The following is a 13,664-nucleotide window of genomic DNA, read 5'->3' as shown; positions in this document are numbered from 1 at the left end:
CAGTCTAGGCTTAGTTTGTCTGCTTGGTCTTTTTTTCATCAGTATTCAGTGCAAAAATTACATTGCAGCAAACAAGCAAATTTCTTTCTTTCCATGGATAAACTTACATGACCCTGGGTAAGTTGTCTAACTAACACGAAGTGTATTTTGTGGGTGTCAGGACAGTTGTGTTCAAACACAGTAGAAAGTTCTGGTTGTGGAACACCTCCCTCTGAGATTTTAAAAACCAAACCAATGATCTTGAACTGGTCTCTCTATTCGATGGGAAGGCAATGGCCAAATTAACATACCAGTTTGATTTGTTTTCCCTGACTTCTTCTGCTGAAAGAGAATTTCTTCACATCTTAGAGCTTGTATCACACGCATAAAAAATTTCAGTGGTCCAACTTGTATGGTACAAATATCCAGATCATTACGGTTAGTACTGTACTTGATAAATTAGAGAGTACTCTCCTCACCACACCAGCCAGATGGTTACAGACATGTTTTGCTGTTGCATTTTCCTATATTGAATTCACAGTCCAAAAATTTGAAGGTTGCATATTGTTCACCTAACATAAAATTGTGTGACAAAGGATGATATGAAGTGTGAGGGTCTTTCACTGAGGAGATAAAGGTCCAGCCTTATGAGAGAAAAAGCAAATTGAATCCTAAGACTTTTCCATGGTTCATGTGCTCCTGTCTAGTTGTTTTGTATAATTCTTAGATGAACCCTCGGAAGCCATCACAAGGAAGGTGAAATGTGTACAAGTAGAGAATCCTGAGTTTGCTACTGTTACAACAAACTGTGAGGATGGTACCTGTTGTACCATCTTTGGAGACGGGACATCTATTATAGCAAAGCCACAGGGAACATATCAGGTGGGAATTATTTTTAGTTTGTGACAGTGAAATTTATCTTTGTGTTCCAAGTTCCCTGACATCAGTGTCTCTCACCTTGGCTATTTTAACTCCCTTCTCTATAGTCTTCACAAATCTTATGATTCCATCTTTTTTATACTCCGCCAATGTTTAGATATTAGAGGTCCCAGTCAAATGGAAGCAGGCAAATGTTGTCCCAATTTTCAAGAAGGGGAAGAAGAAAAACCCTGGTAATTACAGGCCTGTTAGTCCCACTTCAGTGCCTGGTAAAATTATGGAGAAGGTTATTCTGGGAGTTGCTGAAAAACACCTGAGAGACAATACAGTCATTGGTCATAGCCAGCATGGGTTCACGAGGGGAAAGTCCTGCTTAACTAACTTAGTTTCCTTTCATGACAGTGTCACCCATGTAGTTGACCAAAGGAGGCCAGTGGATGTGGGGTTTTTTTATTTTAACAAAGCTTTTGTTACTGTCTCTCACAGTATCCTTCTGGACAGCGCACAGCTAGACAAGTCCATAATATGCTGGGTGAGCAATTGGCTGATGGGTCAGGCTCCGAGAGTTTTAGTAAATGGGGTTACATCAGTCTGGCAGCCTGTGGGGTTCCCCAGGGCTCAATTTTAGGGCCAATGCTCTTTAATGGTTTTATAAATGATCTGGATGCAAGAATTGAATGTACATTAAGTCTGATGATGATACTAAACTAGGAGGAGCTGTGGACTCCCTCAAGGTTAGAGAGACCTTACAGAGAGATCTGGATAGACTAGAGGACTAGGCAATCGCTAGCTGTATGGAATTTAACAAGAGCAAGTGCCAGATTCTCCACCTGAGACAGGGTAATCCTGGTTACATGTACAAACTGGGGGATGAGGCTGGAGAGCAGCCCCGTGGAAAGAGATGTACGGGTTTGGGTGGATGACACAAGTTGAATATGAGTCAACAGTGTGCCCTGGCGGCAAAAAGGGCCAACTGTGTCCTGGGGTGCATCAAGCACAGCATAGCTAGCCGATTGAGGGAGGTGATTGTCCCACTCTACACTGCACTGGTGTGGCCCCACCCCAAGCACTGTGTGCAGTTTTGGGCGCCTTGATATAAGGACATCAAACTATTAGACTGTGTCCAGAGGAGGGCGACAAAGATGGTGAAAGATCTCAAGGGCAAGACTTACAAGCTGTGACTGAAGTGACTTGGTTTGTTCATGTTGGAGAAGTGAAGGCTGAGGAGTGACCTCATCACAGTCTACAACTTCCTTAAGGAGGGGGACGTACTGATCTCCTCTCTCTGGTGACCAGCGATAGGACGCGAGGAAAGTGTCAGGGGAGTTCAGACTGGACATTAGGAAAAGGTTCTTCACTGACAGAGTGGTCGGTCACTAGAACAGGCTCCCCAGGGAAGTGGTCATGGCACCAGGCCTGCCAGAGTTCAAGGAGCATCTAGATGAAGCTCTAGTTATACGGTTTAGTTTTAGGTAGTGCTGCAAGGAGCAGGGAGTTGGACTCGATGAGCCTTATGGGTCCCTTCCAACTTGAGATATTCTATGGTATTTCCTCACAACTGTTTGAATGTATGTTTAAATCACAAGCTTAAATTTCCTGAAGTTAAACTATTACAGAGACTAACATCAGCCTGACTCTTTGACCTCATCTTCCTTCTTTCTCTCCCTCTAGTCCTTCAAAACTGGATGATTCAGTAGCAAAGGTCTTAGAGCTCTCCTCTTGATTTGCATCTCTTCTTCATTTTCATGGTACTTCTAAACTGAAGAGTTCACCTTTCAGGACTGAACCTCTTCCCTTCTTACTGTGATAGGTTTTACCCTTCAAGGCAGGTTCTCTTTTCATTGATGAAGATTGCTCAGCAGTTTATACCCATGAAGTTTACGGTTTCATCAGCAAGAAAGAAGAGAAACAAGCAGGGAGATACATTATGAAACACACTTCCAGCACTATTTGTGAGATGATGGATCCTGAAGGAAATCTTTTCAAGGTAAGATACATGGAAGGAAACAAGTTTCTGCATTTCAAGTAATTTTATCTTAGAAACATCTCTCAGAGTCAGCTTGTAGCCTTGTAGTACTTATTCTTAAAGTAACCTGGCTAATCAGAAGGAAAAGCTCCTGAATCAGGTCTCTAAAATGTTCTTGAGGATGTGATGGGTTTCCCTTTTTTGGTCTTTCCACCTTTTTTAGAGAGACTGAAATAAAACATATAGTCTAGAGTTTACTTTACCTGTAAAGCTACTTTAATTAACATGACTTGTCTTAAAGCAAAAAATTATCTCTGCAAGTGAGAATTAAAAGTGAGATAGGATATTGACTTTTCAGAAGGTCCATAGAAACACTCTAATCTGCCTGATAAAGCAAATATTGTAAAAGGAATGATTCAGTCTTTAAAGTCATACTGATTGTGCTGTGATCCTTTCACATCTAAGGGAGATTTTTGAGCTAGGTTAATACTTACTTTTGAGTTCAGGAAACATCATCTAAGTGTCTGTGACATACATACTGTTTTCTAATTAAAGATTGTAAATGTGATTGTAAATCTTCAGAGTATACTTTCTATTGTTGCAATTGTTATCACTACCATTTTCCCAGATCCCTGTGAAACAGCACTGAGGTTCAGCTGGACACATGTATTATAATACAGTTTTTAACCTGGTTTCCTAGGCTGAAGAATGTGCTTATATCAATCTATACTATCTGTCAGTCTCTCCCTAACAAATTTTGAACTGATCAACAGAGGGGAAGAAATTTTAAAGATACAAAATCGATGCAATTCAAAGCAGCACAGAAGTTGCTTGGCATCAGATCAGCACATCCTCCTTTTTCTCAGCTGATACTTAGGAGGCTGAGGAGGCTGTGGGGCAGTTAAAGGTACTGTGGGAGCACTGATCACAGGGGATATGGGGGGTGTAGTAAGAAAGGTACGATTAATGGTTGGTAGAGATGGCAACTGGGTGCAGTTATAATAGGAATGGTTTTCCCTCTGTCCTGGTCACACCTGAGACTACAATGGTCATGGACTGGGTATGCCAGATTCAGTTCATGGGCCACCCTTTGCATCACTCTGGTTTAAACTGTATCTTCCAAAGGCATCTGTCCTTAACTGACTATACTAAGAATTAAAGGCATTATTATACCTTGTGTGCATATATTAATGTCATGTAAGTTAATAATCACAAGAAGGAAATAACTGTAGAAATTCACTTAGTGTTATCATCAGATTATCTGAGCCCATATTTTTAAAGTGAATAATGCCTAACAAGGGACCCCTCTATACATACATACCTATATATATCTATAGGCATATATAAGTAAATAGATATAAATATATAATCTGTATCTATATCTATCTATATCTCTTCATATATCAACACATATATAGATGTGTATATATTTATACACCATACATATATAGGTAGATAAATATATATAATGCATATATATAAAATTAATATCTCTTCATATGTCAATAATGTGTATATAAATGTGTGTATATATGGGAGTATATATTCATACATTCACTTATATATCTATATATAGATGAATATATACACATACTTGTATGTATATACACGTTTATAAATATACAGACATGTATATTTATATATATACCTATATATAAGTATATATGTATGTACTATGTAATTATTAACTAATGTATTAGCATATAGACATATATATATAATTGTGTATATATTTGTGTATATCTCTGTGTGTAGGTGTATATACCTAGATACATGTATACCTCACAGAGGTACATCACTACCTGTCTGAGTATACAGTTACCTGACTTGACCAGCAAGTGAGTATTTTTGTGTGAAGTTGCCTGTTGATGCCTGCAGATACATATGTTGAAGATGGAACGTAAGCATGGATGGCCCCATTTGACAGCTAACACTCCTTGAGCATTTATTAAATATCAGCATGTGATATTAGCATAGTTTTCTTCTTCATTTCTTCAGGTTGCTCAACCTGAAATATGGTTCTTCTGTCTCTTTCACTGGGCTAGGTCATATTACAGTTCAGCACCAAGTTACTGTTTTAAATGTATCATGTAACTCAAGTCATTTTATGTAATTTCTGGTATAGGTCATGGCTGATGGCAGCACAACTGTGTGTGTTCCTAGCATTGGCTCTGATGACAAGGAAGACAGAAGTTCAGCATCAGTAATCCCAGAAGTTAACAAACCTATCGCTTATGATGAGCATGTCCCCAGGTAAACTGCACTGGATTCATAGGTTTACACTTTCTTTCTTCACTACACTGCATTTGTACAGGGTTTGTAGATTTGTGCTTCCTTTGTTCAGTACTCTGTATTTGCACATTTGATGTCGTCATCTTGGAGTTCCATTTTCTTCTCATGTCATCACAGTACTTTTTCATTTTTGTCATCTAGAAAGGAATGCAATTTGAAAGCCATTGAGTTTTATCAGTGTGGTGGGCTGCCAAACACCCACCCAGCCACTCTCTCACTCCCCCTCTTCAATGGCACAAGGTGGGAAAATAAGATGCAAAAGGGTGTGAGTCAAGATAAAGACAGAGAGATCACTTTCCAATTACTGTCACATGCAAAACAGTTTCAACTTCGGGAAAATTGATTTAATTCATGGCTGATTAAAATAGAGTTGGATGGTGAGAAACAAGGATGAAAACTGAAACACCTTCCCCCATCCCCTCTTTTTCTCAGGCTCAACATCACTGCCTCGTTCCTGACCCCTCTACCTCCTCCCCGTCCCGCCAGTGCAGGGGATGGGAGGTTGTAATCAGTCTGTAGCAGCTCCTCTCTGCCTCTCCTTCCTCCTCACACTTTTCCTCTGCTCTATTGTGGGTCCTTCCCATGGGCTGCAGTCCTTTTGGTTAAACCTGCTACAGCATGGGCTTTCTGTGTGCTGCAGTTCCTTCAGGAAATACCCATCTGCATCGGCATGGTCCTGTCCACGGGCTGCAGGGAAATAGCTGCTCTGGCACCAGGAGCACCTCCTCCTCCTTCTCTGACCTCAGTGTCTGCAGGACCGTTTCTAGTACTTTTTCCTTCACTCGTCACTGCCTGTGCAGCATTTTGCCCTTTCACAGAATCACAGAACCACAGAATCATCAAGGTTGGAAAAGACCTTGAAGATCATCCAGTCCAACCATTAACCTCACACAGACCATTCTCAACTACACCAGATCCCTCAGCGCTGGGTCAGCCCGACTCTTCTACCCCTCCAGGGATGGGGACTCCACCCCTGCCCTGGGCAGCCCATTCCAACGGCTCACAATCCGTTCTGGAAAGAAATACTTCCTAAGAGCCAGTCTAACCCTGCCCTGGCGCAGCTTGAGGCCATTCCCTCTTGTCCTATCGCTTGTTCCTTGGTTCAAGAGACTCATCCCCAGCTCTCTGCACCCTCCTTTCAGGGAGTTGTAGAGAGCGATGAGGTCTCCCCTCAGCCTCCTCTTCTCCAGACTAAACCCCCCCAGTTCCCTCAGCCGCTCCCCATCAGACCTGTGCTCCAGACCCTGCACCAGCTTCGTTGCCCATCTCTGGACACGCTGGAGTCATTCAATGTCCTTTTTGGAGTGAGGGGCCCAAAACTGAACCCAGTCATCGAGGTGTGGCCTCACCAGTGCCGAGTCCAGGGGTAAGATCCCTTCCCTGTCCCTGCTGGCCACGCTATTGCTGATACAAGCCAGGATGCCATTGGCCTTTTTGCCTTCTGTTCAGCCAGCTGTCAATCAACACCCCCAGGTCCCTCTCTGACTGGCAGCTCTCCAGCCACTCCTCCCCAAGCCTGTAGCGCTGCTGGGGGTTGTTGTGGCCCAAGTGCAGAACCCAGCATTTGCCTTATTGCTTTCTTACACACTTTCCCTGAGGTGCCACCATTTTGGCTGCGGGGCTCAGCTGTGTCCTGCGGGGGGTCTGTTGGAGCTGGCTGGGACCATCTTTGTCTAGCGCAGGGCAGCCCCTGGCCTCTCCTCACAGAGTCTGCCCTGCAGACCCCCACTGCCAACACCTTGCCTCCCGTGCCCAATACAATCCAATCTGTGTGACTGGCTGTGTAGGTTCTTCATCGTCTACGCAGATGGTTCTGGAACTGAGCTCCTGCGGAGCAGGGATGTACACAAGTATCTTGCCGAAGTCTCTGGTGATCCTGCTGCTGCTGTCTTGCAGGATCCTGTACAAGAATGTCCAGGTAGGAAAATTTTATTTCTTTTCTGTCAAGCTAATAACAGAAATAATTACAAAGGTGGAGTCAGAAGTTTCAAAACTCTTATTTGGATGGGAAATTTGAAAATGATTTTCCCCATGAAGAGAGGTGCCCACATTTCTGGCAGTGAAGCGGAGGGGAGAAGGAGCTTGTGGAAAACTCTGGGAAGCAGAGAATTAACTGAATGACACTGTGAAGGGATAAGTGAACAAACAACTGGCATATCTTAATCTGCTCTCAGACATGCAAACAAAAGCGATTACCAAATGCATGGATTCTATGTGTATTTACCATCAAAAACATTGAATGTATCCAGTTTTCATTAATCCTATACCTCTATTTATCAGTGAAGACAATGATACTCTGATGTTGACTCTCAGTCTGTCTGTTGGAAATGATACAGTTATTAAGAAGCTGGAAAAATATGACTGAAATAGGGGATGCCGGTAGTGTCTGACACCAACCACCTCATAGTAGCCATCCAAGAAGTTACATCCTGAAATATTGGTTATCATTGTAAAGTTAGTTGGAGTTACCGTGTTGCTATAAAATACATTGTAGTGTAACAGGTAGATCCTAAGAAAACAAATACATCTTTAAAAAGGCAGAAACGTATGGGTGCCCTGAATATGGGAGGTGTGATAAGGATAGTTTGTTTCAAGCTGTAAAGTACTAAGACATTCTTATCAAAGATGGAGAACAGCTATCCTACCTACTACTCTTACCAGGTTTTGCACATTTTTAAAGGCTACTTCTATGCACAATAATGACCGGTTCCCCATTGTATAAACTGAATGAAATAATTTTTTGCTACGGGAAAAGGAAAAGAGAAAAGGGTCTGGGGGAGACAGAAACATAGGGAAGGTGGAAAATCAGGAAGATGGAGAAGATACATACCCAGTGAAAATCCCAGTCAAGAAAACCTGCTCACAACCAACAGTCATTTGTAATAGTAGCACATCTGCTTCTCCAGACTTTATACTCTACTTTTCTCAATACTGGCTCTATTTTCCTTGACACCAAAGCTCTACAGTTTTGTATCATTGTGACAAAGTACCTCACTGGTCATACCCATTTTGAAGGCCACCTATGGGGTAGATAACAGTAGATTAAGTAGATTTGAGGGTTGGAAAAGATATTTTGAAGAACATTAAAATTAATTAGAACAATAGAAAGAGATAATAAATCATCTCTAATGGAATCCAACCAGTGATCAGATTGTGAAGAATTATGCGTGTTCTGAATATGATGTACTTCTGAGATTAGTATTCAATAAACATGGGTCAATGGTCTGCTCTTCCTTGTTTAGGATACTCCACACACTGTACAACTGAGCCGTTGCCCAAGACTCAAAGCAAGTATCATAGGCAGTTAAACATGGTCTGAGTAATCTGAACTTGTCCAACTATTCTATAATCACCTCAGTGATCCGAGCACGTCCAACCATTCTGTAACCACCTTAGTGATGCAGTATTATCTGTAGCCATGAGTATTGCATTTTCACATGGTGATTTGCCACTTGATAATAAGGGGTTTTATACTTAGGTAAGTGTATTTTTATCTGGAGGTTTGAGACACTTGTCCATCATTTTTGAATTTGAACTGATTCTTAGCAAAATGTGTCTTTGAACCAGGTGTTTTAAGTATTACTATCCTCCGCCCTTTGGCTGAAGCCTCCCCCTGGGTAATGAAGAAAGAACCAGAAAGTATTGTTCCTCCAAATCTTCAGACAAGGACCCGGGACACATTTTCTCCTCCTGAGGTATAATTGTTTCAGAATTGTCTTTTGCTGCTTATGCAATAGATGTTTGTCACGGGGAGGGAAATGCAGCTCTAAACAATGTGACATTGTCCAGTTTATTAAGCAGGCAGAGCAAGGGACAGGGGATGAAAAATGTAGTCACCTTGGTCATCTTCTACTCTTTGTAGGGTGATATAGCAATTTTAAGGGGAGTTCATCTTGCCAGATGGAGAAATTTTAGAATACGTAGTTTGTGCCCAAGAATCTACTGACTTTATTGTCTAGATCTGTGGTGCTATAAGGACAGCATGTGCTTTTCAGCTGAGACACATGTTGCTGATATCTGCATTTAGTCAGTTAAATAAGTAGCCTCTTGCTCTTTTTGTTTGTTCTTGTCTATGTTCAGAGGAAGATCACAGGTCCCTCAGTCAGAACACAGACTTGGAAGGGTCTCTGCATTGGATCCAAAGAGCAGACGTGCTTGCCAGTACCTGTGCGAAAATGTCCTAATAAACTGCAAATCCGTCAGCTATTCCAGTATGAGCCGCTCAGTGATGAACTAAGAGAAAAGCTGCGGCTTTCCCTTAAGGTAATACAATCATATTTATTCATTCTTTCAGTGAACAACAGAGAACAGACAAATTAGGTGACATGAAATTGCAGTATATGCCTGAGACAAAAATTCTGCTACTTCTGAAGAACAATCAGCATTTCATATGTAGATGGGTGCTCTGAGAAAAGTGTATTTTTGAAGCAGCTCAACTGTTTTCATTTATATCTTGTGGAACCTACTTTTCTGTGCAAATATGTGGGATCCAGAACTAACAGTTTGCTTTCTGTCAGTATTGATATCTATTACTTTGCTTAAGGTTTGTTTTCCTTCACAAAGCCTTAAAAACTTAAATGTATAAAGTTGTACAAGAATTGTTAACCCACCATAATTCTACAGTTAACTTGGCTATAAGGTCACTGAGACACACTCCAGTTTTGGTTATGTATTTGTTTTCATAAATCAGTACAGAACATTTCCAGGTTCAAGTCTGAGTTCTGTCACTCTGTCCATGTCTAACAAGTAGCTCTGTAGCGTTCTGAGAGCGTGTGTCCATCCCTCATGAGTGACTGGTTCATAACAAGGTGCAAGCTACACCTCATGTGCAAGTATTCTGAGATGGAAACTGAAAGTTCTGCAGTTGATCGTTGTCAGCATCTTCATAGTTCTTAGTTTTGGTATAAAACTTTGATTTATTTAATTCACGTTATGAAGATGCTCTTAGAAGATATTTTAGAGTTAAAAACTCATTCTTACTTACCAAATAGAAAATAACAAAATACACGTGTTCTATCATTTATTCATTTAACATATATTGATAATGGCGTTGCAGACTAAATTTGAAAGTTAACAGCATGTGAAATTTTTGAAGTTAGTAGCATGTTGTAGCCAGTCAGGGTTTTTTTTTTTTCACATTACATTTCAAAGAAGACATGCTTGCAATAAAAAAACATTGACAGCTGTTCAGCCGTGGGATGTTTGGGACGTGCTAGTCTATTAGAATTAAATTTTACCCTTTTACAGTTTATAAATATATAAAAATTATTCTTTAATGTGCATACTGATCTTTCAAAGGCAACGCTATAAAAAAAAGTTCCACACCAAAATCCCAAGGTAAGTCTATTAACTTAATGTTGTTCTTTTAGAGAAAGAAGAATGCTGTTTGTTACATTGAGAAGAAAGAATTGCAATTATTGGCACTGAGAAAACGTTTGTAATAATTGTGTTAATGTGCAATGAAAATATCCTCGTTGCTCATATATCAGTATTAATTAATGGATTTTTCCAGAAAGAGGTATCTTCAATCTTTAGTCAAATATACACTTTGTCAAAATTAAATCAGGATCTAAAGAAAAAGGTATTCTTGCTTTCTCCATCTCCTTTAAGATTTAAGAGCTATAAAGGAATGAAAAAGAACTGGAACTGGAAACAGATTGCTTCTGCAAACCTTGTCTATTCACAAAGCTCATTACTGCATATAGCTTTCTAGTAGAGTTGTGTGTTAGGACAGCCTTCTGTAAGAACGCTTTTTTTCCATCCAACTGATCTTCTAAAGCATAAAGAAGTCTGGGAAAAGAAAAGTGTTCTTTTCTGTAGCACTTAGTGTGATTCTGGCAAAGTAAACACCTGTCTAAAAACAGAGGTTCCAATTTTCTTCTGAATGTAATTTTTCAATTATGATGTTGTAAATTTCCTTTTCCCTAATAGGAGATCAAACAGGAGGGAGATACAGATCACAAACAATGTTAGAACACCTTATATTCATAAACTGATCTTAATAATATAATTGATTATTATTAATAGCAGCTATTTACTCAACACATTCCTTTATTCACTCACAGGGTTTACTCAGACACTTGCACGCTCACTCATAGTTGCCTGGCTGGTGCAGGGAGGCCAAACCTACCTGCCTTGGAAGCAGGGGGTCACACTGATGGGCCAGGGGCACCTAGAGAGCTGGTGGATGTGATCCAAGTCACACAGTTCATTGTGGAATCTAGTGTGTGCTAGTGGCCTGCTAGAGATTCAAGAGACTCTTGATGTCCTTAGTATATTAGTTCTTGCAGATTCAACAGTATTGTTAGTCTTCAGAGTTGATTAGTCCTTGGTCAGCTTTTACCTGCTACCTTCTCAGCATGTACTCCTCTCTTCGATGCGTTGGGTTTTCTAAGAACTATTTCTCCATGCAAACCTTTAGATATCTATATAACCCATTCACACAAATTCACAGAAAGGGCCTTTATGACATTGAGAAGCATCATATACGTCCGTTACGTCTACAAACTCTTTTCTCTGTATATGTGACCCCTAAGTCTACCTCTGGAAAGAAAACATCTGCATCTTTCTTGTTCTTTCTCATTGTTCTACCAGGAATATATAGACAATATTTTAAAGCAGGAAAATGAGCTGGAAGAGATGAACATAAAAGAACCAAGAACAGAAGAGGAAAAACAGAATGCTGCAAGTCTCCTTGAACTGCTTACGGTGAGAAAAATACAATTTTTAACTACTTTTTCAAATAAAACCATTGTATTGCATTGGAAGTGTCAGCCTTAAAACACATCATTATCCATTAATAAAACAGCAAAACATCCATTAGGATGAGAATGTTTCCAGTCTGTTGTCACTGCAGCTGAAAGATTTGTATTTCAACCACAGCCACCTCCATAGTGAGAGTTTAAACCCTGCTTTTGGGATAATCCCAAACCAGTGTGGAGGAATATTGTTGTTACTGCTGAGCAGCATTTTTATTTTTTGTAATATGTGCTCTGCTAATTTGCACAGATAATTGGAGCATGAAAAGAAAAGGGAGCAGAATAGGTAATGGAAAAGGTGGGTAAATAGGGGAAGAGGGACTTGGGGTAGCAGTCAGGAAGCAGTGAGGTTAGCAGAAGATGAGTGGTAAAAACAAAATAGAAAAGTTCGAGCAGCAGAAGTGGGTGGAATAAATTAGGATGAATGAGAGAAACACATATCTTATGTAAAGACTGATCAGTTTGCTCTATTTCAGTTCTTTAAATAATTTGTTTCCTACAGCTTCCTTTAAATTGGGTACCTTGCATGATGTGAATTCACACACTAGATTTTTAGTAGTTATTAAACACTGTTTTCTTTTTAGTCTCATTTAGGAAATACTTTTATTTCCATTTAATCAAATAACATGCAGGTAGTGAATACAAACATACTGAATTAAAAAAATCTGGCATTTGAAAAATAAAATCTAGACATGTTAGCTTAAATATTCACTCCTGGATGATCTATCAAGCTTTCAAAAGTGAGTGTATTCTAGCAAACAAACTTCATCCTATCTTCAGATTCTACCTTTTAAACCTTGTCGCAACTTGCAAAAACATTAAGAATGAGATCTTTCCAGTTTTAAATGTCATTAATTTCCTTTTCCTAGCTATCTGGGTAGATCTATAACTTTACTTTTTTTTTTTTTCTCCTGTACAAGCTTAATAAAACCCCATGTAATTCTAGAATTTGTCTCTGAACTTTTTAGCCAAGTTAGCATTTTCATTTGCTGAAACAAATAAGGCCTATTTTTTGGTACTACAAGCTTTCATATATATTTTTGCTCAGTACTTTCTAGTGACATACAAGTCTTAAAAAAAGAGTAGAGAAAAGAAGTATCTAGAAAAAAACCAGGAAGGAACTCAAAACTTTTCTGGAAAGAGGAACATAGAGAAGTGGTCTATCCATAACTCCATCCGCCTCTATCCTCTAGGCAGACATTTATTTGCTTTGATGAGATCCAGGTGCTGAATCTCACATGCTGCTCAGTTCAAATGAACTTGTCTAGTGACTAATTATTGTTGATTGTCCCAGCTACCATGAGCACATTTCCAGGTACAGATTTCACATTGGACTACTCTTTTCTGAGCAGTAGAGTCTCACTGTGGACCTGCTGTGACTCAGGAATCGGTGTCACACTCCTCTCAAGTCTCCACTGTTCCCCAGCTCTGTTACAACCTAGACTGCCTGGTCACAGGAACTCTGGTTTCGAGGTAACTGCTTCAGGGACAGCATGAGAATCAAGGAAACAGCTTAGTTTAGAGTCTCTTACCCCTCAGACACTTTACTGTAAACCAACCACAAAAGAGCTCCTACAAAATCCTGAATATGTTTCCCATTTGACTTCTTGTTGTGACCATGAGATTTAGATCTGGTTCAAATCTTTTGCGGAAGGATTTGAGTTTGATTATGAATTGGCTTAGCTGATTTAGTAAGCAGCAACCATATAAAATACAAAGCCATCTGTGAAGTAGGTCATCAAGAAGGAAACGAATATCTGTTTAGACCAGCGAAATCATACTTCATTTCC

General features: G+C 40.0%; 1 protein-coding gene across 3 annotated transcripts in view; it reads left to right on the top strand.

The window, feature by feature from the left end:
* SPAG17 (sperm associated antigen 17) overlaps nt 1–13,664 on the top strand; it is a 119,265-nt gene that overhangs the window by 82,236 nt on the left and 23,365 nt on the right. For all 3 annotated transcript variants that reach the window (XM_074853919.1, XM_074853900.1, XM_074853909.1), the window contains exons 30-36: nt 707–861; nt 2,669–2,845; nt 4,950–5,077; nt 6,904–7,034; nt 8,684–8,811; nt 9,197–9,379; nt 11,711–11,824. In XM_074853919.1, coding sequence (XP_074710020.1) covers nt 707–861; nt 2,669–2,845; nt 4,950–5,077; nt 6,904–7,034; nt 8,684–8,811; nt 9,197–9,379; nt 11,711–11,824 — 1,016 coding nt within the window. The remainder of the gene's footprint in view (nt 1–706; nt 862–2,668; nt 2,846–4,949; nt 5,078–6,903; nt 7,035–8,683; nt 8,812–9,196; nt 9,380–11,710; nt 11,825–13,664) is intronic.

Source organism: Strix uralensis, chromosome 2 (assembly GCF_047716275.1).
Source record: "Strix uralensis isolate ZFMK-TIS-50842 chromosome 2, bStrUra1, whole genome shotgun sequence".
In the NCBI taxonomy this organism is placed as follows: domain Eukaryota; kingdom Metazoa; phylum Chordata; class Aves; order Strigiformes; family Strigidae; genus Strix; species Strix uralensis.
This window is presented reverse-complemented; position numbering and strand designations above follow the sequence as displayed.